At 41.5% G+C, this 9,934-nt stretch overlaps 1 protein-coding gene across 8 annotated transcripts in view; it reads left to right on the top strand.

The window, feature by feature from the left end:
• CD58 (CD58 molecule) overlaps window positions 1-9,934 on the top strand; it is a 51,286-nt gene that overhangs the window by 631 nt on the left and 40,721 nt on the right. For 6 of the 8 annotated variants that reach the window (XM_037390209.1, XM_037390208.1, XM_037390213.1 and 3 more), the window contains exons 2-3: window positions 7,353-7,652; window positions 8,656-8,910. In XM_037390209.1, the coding sequence (XP_037246106.1) occupies window positions 7,353-7,652; window positions 8,656-8,910 (555 nt within the window). The remainder of the gene's footprint in view (window positions 1-7,352; window positions 7,653-8,655; window positions 8,911-9,934) is intronic. The other 2 variants (XM_037390211.1, XM_037390210.1) reach the window with 2 other exon arrangements.

Below are 9,934 nucleotides of genomic sequence, written 5' to 3'. Positions count from 1 at the left end.
CTGGTACCCGCATACGCTGAGGTAATTTTCTGTTCAAGTGAAGCGGCTCCCAGGTACCCCCGGTTTGCCCCCGTTCCTGAGAAGCTTAGGAAACCGGCTTTTATTGTAAAAATATATTTGTCATCCCTGCATCTGAAAAGGCTCATGCTTTGGCATCTGAGTCACTTCCTCAAGGGAAAAAAAAAAACACAAAAAGCCAAAGGGCTCACGGGTCGCGCCCTCCCTGTGAGGAGAGGAGGTTGTTGGGTGCCACGGCAGCGGGAGGATCGCAGTGCCACCCGCAGGAGTGCTCAGCCAAACTTGCAGTGACTTCGGCAGTCAGAGCTTCACCGGGACGCGGAGGGGATAGGGGAGCTAAGCTGGGGGAGCGAACTGGGGCACCTGGGAGCGTTCTGCATCTGTAGCGAGGCTCATCTGACAGCCAGGGAGCTCTTCCAGTGCTCTGAGCATCAGCTCATTTTTAAGCAGTATTACTGCCTTCTAGTTCTTGCATGTTTTGCTGGGTTCCTTAATGCTTCATTTCCCTATTCAACTTCTTTTATAAGAACTGAGTTAAGGGGAGAAGACCTGGTTCATGTAAGAGCACAATTTACCCTATATAATGGCTGACAAAGGTATTTGTTAGCAACTCTCGTGTTTTCTTCCAGACTTCTTCCAAAAGTGACCAACACAGAAACCAAACTTACCTGAATGTGGCTTTTTGTTTCTTTCCCTTTAGGCAGTTTGACAGTTCTGGGCTAGTTCTTGTTTTAGAATTTTCTCCTTTTCTTTCTCTACACACAGAAATATATGCTTCTTTCTGTGTTTTTGTTGACCATAAAAATACCAGGATTGCTCTTTTTTTTTTTTTTTCCTATGTCTTTCACTCCATGAGAGACGTCATGGGAACTATATCATAAGGCATTGGGATGAATGGGAGGAACTAACAAATTCAGTTTGCGTGTAGAATGTTGTTATTTGGTAGGCTGTTGATGGAAATGTTAAACACATTTTTAAATCATATAATGGAAAAATCAGTCATCAGCTGTATGAAACTGACACCTGATTGCATTGTCCTGTTTCCTTACTCTTGAATTTTTCAAAATAAACAGAGGAAGTTCTGATTTTCTCACAAAGGAGAAAAAAACCCAACCAAATAAAACCCCTCTGCCCCTTGCTTAAAAACTCTTGATAATAAAAACTCTTGATAAATCTTTGCCTCCAGACCTGTGGCTGTTACATTATATTAATTAATCATAATGTAATTATAATTTTATAATTACATTTATATAATTATAAATATGTATTTATAAATATAAATATATAAATATAAATTTATAATAAATAATAAAATTAACTATTAAATTAATTAAAATAATAAATTTCATATAATATATAAAATATTATATTAAAAACAAAAAGAAACAAGTAATTTTTTTGCCCTTGATATTTAACACTGTAGAGTGAATACAGAGTGAAAAATGTTGCTGACAGCTACTTGGCTTAATGTGATTAATGTTCCTAGTCCTATGAAAGCCAGGATTATCTCTGGATTGCATTCACAGCCTTCTTTGATCCTGAGAGTTGACAGTGTGGTTTTTTAAAAAAATATTGTATGTGGATTTGTCTTTTTTTTCTTTTCTTTTTTTTTTTTTCAAATCTTACTTCTGTCGGTTTACAGCCTCATGAGACCATGTTGGCCATGTTCAAGGTGGTGTGGCTGTAGGCTGTCTGGGTGATGCACGGTTCGTAAGGCAGAGGTTGTAGTTTGGAGTACATGTAAGTTGGTGTTGCCACAGGACAAGAACAGTTCCCCTGTATGCCATCTTTTTGTGCTATTCTTTATAAAGAGAACTGCAAAGATGATCTGGCTGAAAATTTACTCAGTTGAAGGAAGAAAGTAATTGAGACGTTTTCTCAGTACCATTGATCATATAGCTACATAAAGACTGTGCTAGTACAGCATAGGAAGTGGTATCCGGATGCTGGGAGTAAGCGGGCAGAGGATTTTAACTGTGGTTGTATTTTTTTCCCTAGCAGTTCAGGATAGGCATAAATGCAAATTGGTTCTGTCCCTAGGCAAAGGCCAGAGACTGAAAATAACCAGTATCCTACAGGCCACAGTGATCCTCCCTAATAGTTCACCATTGCCAAGAGGGAGGATTCCCAGCCCCCTCCCTCCCCCTCCTTGCCTCATGCTGCCATGTGTTGGCCTGGGCATTCACTGCGTTTGGCTCATTGCATTAGTTGTCAGAAGGTGAATGACATGGGCTCAGTCCGGGGAGGATGCCAACAGAGCAGGACCCTGAGACTGCAGAAAGGACAAAAAGCAAGTGTATGCATGTGTGTGTGATGTCTGCACCCACCCACTCCCTATGAGTGGGCTCTACCGTGGGTCTAAGTGCTTTCTTACTGGAGTTTGGGGAAAGCAGGTCGTGTTTGTGGGCTCTGGGGGAATTAGCAGGGCTATGGGTGAATATTCTGATAGTCCTGGACTGAACATTTATTTCAGGGTTCTGTGGAACTGGTGGTTCTGAGGGTTAGGAGGGAATGTAATACTCTGCTGCTTAGAGATCACAATCTGGAAAAAAAAAATAATCCTAAAAAAGGGGTAGTTGGGAAGTTACAAAAAACAGAACAAAAATCCAGTATTTAGAAAGATCAGATCTTGAGGCAGACTGTTGCTTGCTGTAAGCTAATCAGCAAGTGCTTTTCCACCCAGCTTTAGCAGGTGGAACATTAACATCTTAATGTTAATATGTGAGCCTAACTGCTGCTGGTATAGACCTAATATGTACATATATGCATTTCAAATGGGTACTTGAGACCAAAAAAGATGATAATGATAGCATTAAAAATAAAAAGGGGATTAGTTTACAGAAGTTTTCCAGAATAACTAAGCCTTACATCAGCTCCAAGAAAAGTAGTGAAGAAAATCATATCAGGCAGACAAATATAGTAATGAAGCATTTATTGCTGATAAATGGAATATTAAATTCCACTTACTTAGTCTGAATAGAATGTGGATACCTTTAGCCTGCTAAAATGCTTGAAGAGCCAGAATTATTCAGGTGAATATTAAAACATCAAGTATAGCGCACTAGGTTGTATGGGTGACCTGCTACTCTGTGCCTTGTCTTGTGTAGGCTGCAATTCAAGCTCTGCATTCAGAGACATGATTTGGTTAGCACGGAGTTCCAGGTTACGTGCATTAGCTGAGTGGTTGTCAAACATGACAAAATCTGAAATGTTTTCATGTACTGCAAACCAGGCTAAGATTCATGGCTTGCTGTTTGCTGCAGGCCAAATCTGCGCACCCGTGCTGCTGTCGTGGTTCAGCTGATGTGTGGTAGGCAGAACACTTGACCATGGCTCTGAATCCTGGGTAGGATGGGAAGGCTGCGTAGGGAAAGGTATCTTCCTGCTGGAGAAGTGGGAACAGAAAATGATGTAGACAGCATGAGGTGGGTGGGTTTGCAGAAGAGGCTTTGCTTGTACGTACCTTCTCTTTATCAGTAATGCTTTTGTTATGTGATTGGTTTGGAAGGATAGAACACAAAGACATGGCATAAGAAGGAATTTGGAGTGTGTTGAAGGAGATACAGGAGCAGGTAGTCTGATGGTTTCTGTAGAGGCTACTGGAAGCCTTAGCACAACACTGCTTTGTTGTGTGAACTTTATCTTGGAATAATAGGCTGCAATAAGGAGAGAGGGAGAAAGCAGAGAAACATAATTCTTATTTCTAGCTTTCCGAAAAGAGCGTATGAAAAAATGCTTGGCTGTTACTTCTTCCTCTTTGCTCACAGCAGAGAAGTTAGCTGCAGTGGAATAGGAAATCTGTCTCGGCATAAAATGAAGTAGAAAGCAGGGGGAATGGTTCCTTGGAAATTTATTAGAAAAAATATGACGACGCATGCTTTCTTTAGAAGCTCAAAAATATGTGATGGAGACCTTACGCAACATTTCTGTATTACGTATAATGTCCTTGAAAAAAGGAAGCTGACAGCATTGAATGGGAGGTTTCTTCACACTTCACCGCAGCAGGGAAGCAGAGAAGTGTCCAGTCCCTAGTTTTAGACAGATGGAGATAATGGTCTCCTTCTGTCTGAGGAGAAAGGCCTGAGTGTCCTTGGGCAGGACCTCTTCATTTCTTTGCTGTCAAGCTTTTGTTTCTCCAGCCAGCAAGAACAGAGTGCTGAAGGAGGCAGTGCTCCCCCATCCCAAGCAGAAGCTGTGGAGGGAAAACTTGTTTTCTTTTCAGCTCAGCTTTCCTTCATTCTTATTTCTTGACTTAATGAAGAAACAATCTTTCCCTCATAACTCCAGCCGGGCCCTTATGACTGAGCAAAGACATGGAGAGGTTACATGCTTCAGCACCCAGGCTTAGGAAGTTGTTAGTGGTTGGCTAAGCAGTGATGGCTGGCTTTCCTCCTGTTCTCAGTCCCCAGCAAATGGCTGCTTTCCTCTTACCTTGCTCTTGTCAACAACTGCAGTGGCTTGGCTTACGCTTGTGTTGTGATTTGACCCCAGCTGGGAACTATGTACCATGCAGCTGCGCGCTCACTCCCCCCTCACCCAGAAGGATGGGGAGAAGAATTGGAAAGGAACATAAAACTTGAGGGCTAAGATAAGAACAAGTTAATAACTAAAGCAAAAGCTGCACACGCAAGCAAAGCAAAACAAGGAATTAATTCACTACTATCCGTCAGCAGGCAGATGTTCAGCCATCTCTAGGAAAGCAGGGCTCCATCATGCATAATGATTACTTGGGAAGACAAATGCCGTAACACCAAATGCCCCCCTCATCCTTCTTCTTCCCCCAGCTTATATATATTCAGCGTGATGTCATATGGTATGGATTACCTCTTTGGCTAGTGCAGGTCAGCTGTCGTGCCTGTGTCCCCTCCCCATTTCTTGTGCCTGTCCAGCCTTCTCGCTGGCAAGGCCCGAGAAACTGAAAAGTCCTTGACTTAGTACAAACACTACCGGGCCACGACCAGAAACATCAGTGTCCTATCAACATTGTTCTCACACCAAATCTGAAAGGAAGCACTGTACCAGCTACTAAGAAGAAAACTAACTCTGTCCTAGCTGAAACCAGGACAGTTTGCTGATGTTAAGCCACCACAGCTTGGTTGTGTCTGTAAGCCAAAGTTACTGAGAGGTAGAATTTCACAGTGGGTAAAACAGGGAGTTTTTCTCCATGCTGGGACTACTATAGGTCCCTAGGCTAGAGATGACTTCTTGAGGAAAGTGTGTTCCTAGAAATGGTCTTTATGAAACATAAGTCTCTAACAAGAGTCCAGTCCTCATCAGATCATGAGTGTTTCATCGCGCCCAGCATCCTGCCTCCTTGTGGTCTCCAAATACAAATGTTGGAGCTCCTCTGTTCTGTCCTGGGTTTTGTTCTTTTCTGGAAATTGTTATTTGAGATGGGTGGAAAGAGATACTCATACTGGGGCAGCAGGAGCAAGTGAGATGTATAAACCTGTCTGAACAGGATAGAAGACAAAGAAAGGCAGGTGGGTTGTGTCGAAAAGATGTGGCAGTGATGGCCAAGCCCTCTTTGCCCTATTTACTTTCCCAATTCCTGTGTCCGGAAAAGGCCACTGTGTAAGTGCAGATGGAAAGTAGATACTGTAATGGAGTAAGAGTGCTTTCATGGGTAAATTGCAAACAAACTGAATAGTCCATAAGTAGTAAGGCATGGAGAAGACTTGCATGTGCAGTTTTCTATCCAAACAGTCAGAAGTGTGTTTCCCATTGCTTGCCTTCATTTTCCTGTTTGAGAAAGTCTTTGTTTCTGTGATGTGGCACCAGGCAGAAGAACAGGACACTCGGTATGCTGGCAAGCATTGTTCTTTGGTGATGGGGAACCTAATCTTCTTAATGACTGGCCTGGCTGACCTGGCTGCTTTCATATGGAATAGAGATAGGATGTGGAGCAAGATGGGCTGTAGTTTGTTTTCTGAACTCATACATTGAAGGGAAGTGACTTGTTTTGGTGTGATAAAGCTGTAGTATCTGCACTGATTTATGAACAGTAGTAAGTTTTCATACCATGATGACATAAGAAGCAAGGGAAGCACAGAATGATATAGGAATTGGTGGGTTCTTGACTTAATGCCATTTAAGAATAAAATAAAAGAAAAAGGTCCAAAAGAAACCTAAAACAGTAGCTGTCACTTGGGAGCAGTTGACTTGAGCAGTAGGCTTCTGAAATATTTCTCTTCTTCTCTTTCACCATGCAGTTACTGTTCAAAGGGAAATTTTTGATGGTGCATATTGGAAATCTTGCCTTAATGTGAGACCTCATTTATATCATAATTACGCCTTTCTTTCAACTTAGTAGTAAAAATTTACGAGCTACTGTGGAGCAGAATTGAGTCCTTAATGCAAGTGTAACTTGAACTTAGTATTGACATGATTTTGTTTGTGTCCATGTGCATGTCTGCCATGGGAGTAGTCTTGTGATTAGAGCCATTCAGAAGTAGGAGGTGGTTGCTGAAGACTGAAGACTGAAACAGGGACAGAGATGCTAATGGTTTACAGTATCTCTGTCCCACAGCAGAATTTTGTCTTGTCTGTTAGATCAGTAGATTTTTTTTTACACACGTAGAGACAATCTCTTATCCCTCTTCTTTTCTGTTGTTTATTTACATTGAGTGCCTGGGCCTTTTTAGTAGAATATGATTGATTCAAAACTGATAGCAGTTAAGGCTTCTGGACACCTCCCATTTCTAGCAGAGCAGCAAGCAAGATCTCCAAGGTTGGGATGCTGTTTCACATACATCAGCTGTGAAATAAACTTGCTTAAGTGACATTTCCAAGGCAAATCACTAGTATCCCCATGATTTTAGAGCAGGTGCTTTGAATCAAGTAGCAGTTTTGTGTCAGAAGTGTGCTTTTCACTAACTTTGTGAATATTCATGCTGGAAAAACTGCAGTTCATTTGCTGGGCAGGAGCTTCAGCCTGAGCATTCTGCAACAAGATGCTGTGATAGAGAGATTTTTGCTGGTGACAGCAATTCTTCATTTCAACTTTTTCACAAGGCCATGGGCAGGAGGCCTAATTCAAGTGAACAGAGGGAAAGTACTGAGGGTAGAGGACTTTAGGTTGGGGAAGAAGATTAGGACAATAATTCTACCTGGGACCAGAATGTGGAAACTGATCCCTATGTGGTGCCTGTCACATGATTGTGCTGGCAGGCTGGGTTTGGGTAATTCTTCAACTGACCCAAACTGACAAATATGCAACATTGTGATGTGCTTCTAACCTAAATTTGAATGTACCTAAAAGTGCATACAGCATTAGTCAAGCAATAGTTTATAAAATAATTGTTAAAATAACTTTTTTCTTTTTTTCCTTGTAGCACACATCTACTGTGAGGACGTGTTTGGCATCGTGGGAGAAAATTTTACTTTTCCAGTAAAAATAGACCAAAAAATAATGGAAATTATTTGGACGAAAAACAAGGATAAAGTGGCTGAATGGGAAGAGCAAACCAAACCAACATATTTTAATTCTCTCTGTTACAGAGGTTTGCTTAATGAGGAGAATGGGTGCTTGACTATATTTAACTTGGAGAACAATGACACTGGCACATACATGTTAGACTACGTGGATTCCATGAAGAAAAGTTATGTTTTAACCTTCATACTTGCTGTATTAGGTAAGTACTGGAAGAACTGCATAAAGATTTGTATCACTTTATTAACTTTAAGAAGGCTACAAAGGGGGTTGTTTGTCAGGGAAGCAAACAGAAATAGGGAGGGGCTGTTACTGGGCTTTATTGTTAAGTCACTTAGGCACGTTAAACACATCTTAAAAGGTGGTATCTGATTTGTGTGCCCATCATTATTCATCTTGGAATGACTTCTAGAATGCATGTATGTCGCGACGGAGGGAAGACACAGTCACTCAATATGAGTGATCAGCAGACTTCGTTTATTGTCTCTTACAGTCACCTTTTATGCCTTCTTATAATTAGCTCATACATATTACAAAAGTTAAGCTCATTATTGGTTAGTTGCCTAAATACCAAGCCCGCCCCTAGTTTCTCTTCTGTAGTTTTCTGTTCCCACCTGCAACATTCTTTTCCCACCGAAATCTTCCTGTTACTGTGTAACAAGGACAGCCAAAGACAGTGTATTTTGCTTTACTTCAGATAAGCTGAGAGCGATGTGCATTTTTGTTCAGCCAGCTGGACTATGTCTATGAGACCTTTTTCAGCTAGCCAGTTATCCACACATGTAGATGGCACACTGTGTACTTTCAGGTAGATAACCAAACTCTTTGAGCAAGCTGGCCAAGTTATCCCAGGCAGTATGTATCTACTAAAGATGCTTCTGCAGGCATATTACATGTGCTTGAATATCTGTAATACTATCCTGCGCAGATCTATGCAGCTTCATAGTAGTCTTTGGGAAATATATTTGACCAGTGTGTATTTTAGTCCCGTTGACAATGAACCATGAGGAGTCTCAAATGAGACACAGAAGAACCGCAAACAGATCCACTTTTAGAAAGTCATTTCTCTCATACACGTGTGTCCACACACATGCACACCTTACACTATGCGCTCATGCTGCTTTTGTTGCTCCTGCCCTTGTCCTGTGCTAAAGTTCAAGGCAGTTTATAACCAAAGTAATACAGAGTGTTTTCTCTCCTTTCAGCTCCACCTTCAGAACCTGAAATAAGGTGCAATATCAGCGGTGATAACCTTGTGTTAGTATGTATATCAGATTTCCAGAAGACTCTGCATTACACTTGGAATTTCAGTCGCTTGCCAGCCACTCATCACACCCAGGAAGTTGTGATATCTAAGAAGGACGTTGATGCCTCCGAGAGAGCTGCATGTTTCATTAGATTCTCTCAAACGGAAAAGAGCTCTGAAATCTCTTTGACTCAATGCTTTTCAGGTAGAGAAGGTAAGAATGGGTCAGGCTGTATATGCAAGTCTGAGAGGCTAGGTTGGGAAGCAGCATAGGCTTTGATTGTGAGATTTCTACTGACTTCTGAGGAAGTTGAGTTTAAAAAGTAAAAAGCATCAGAAGTGATTTGTCTACTAAAAGTGTGTTTAAGGTTGGTGAAAGGTATAGGATTGACAGTTTGATCCCCCTGGAAAGACACTTTTTGCAGGGATCTCAACAGAATAAACCCTTCAGTTGTGACTTGAAATCATAGAATCATTTAGATTGGAAAAGACCTTTTAAGATAGAGTCCAATGATAAACCTAGCACTGCCATGTCTACCACTAAACCATGTCGTGAAGCGCCACATCTACACACCTTCTAAATACCTCTAGGGATTGCAACTCAACCACTTCCCTAGACAGGCTGTTCCAATGCTTGACCACCTAACTTGGTCACTTGGAGAAGAAATTTTTCCTGATATCCAGTCTAAACTTCCCCTGGTGCAACTTGAGGCATTTGTCTCTCATCCTATCATTTGTTCCCTGGGAAAAGAGACTGACACCCACCTCACTATTATTGCTCAAAAGGAGGCTGTAAAGAGAGAGACACACTTAGAAGATCTCTTTGAACCTTCTGACCTGATATAATTAATGCTAATGACTGTTGTGCTGTTTGTACTGCTTTCCATGAACTGGAATGAAATTATTCAGTTGTTTCAAGTGAATCATCTAGCAGCCACTAGTTAAAATAATTTCTTACTTAGTCTGTGCATGAGTCAATGAGCTTACTACTTTTCCTCCTTCACAGACAGATATAAAGAGGAGAAAAGAGAATGTTCCTGCTGTTGCTTATTGCTCTGGGACAGCCTCAGCTGAGCTTCAGCTCAGCCTGGGGCTTACCTTTTAAAATTTCCCATGTCTATGCAAAAGCCACTTTCATGGTTTACCAGTGTAGGATTCTTCCTCCTTCACTGGAATTATGTGCTGGAGACTTAGAAATGAGGCATTCGGTGGGTTGACCCTGACTGGCTGCCAGGTAC

The sequence above is a fragment of the Falco rusticolus genome, chromosome 5, assembly GCF_015220075.1.
Source record: "Falco rusticolus isolate bFalRus1 chromosome 5, bFalRus1.pri, whole genome shotgun sequence".
NCBI lineage: Eukaryota > Metazoa > Chordata > Aves > Falconiformes > Falconidae > Falco > Falco rusticolus.
This window is presented reverse-complemented; position numbering and strand designations above follow the sequence as displayed.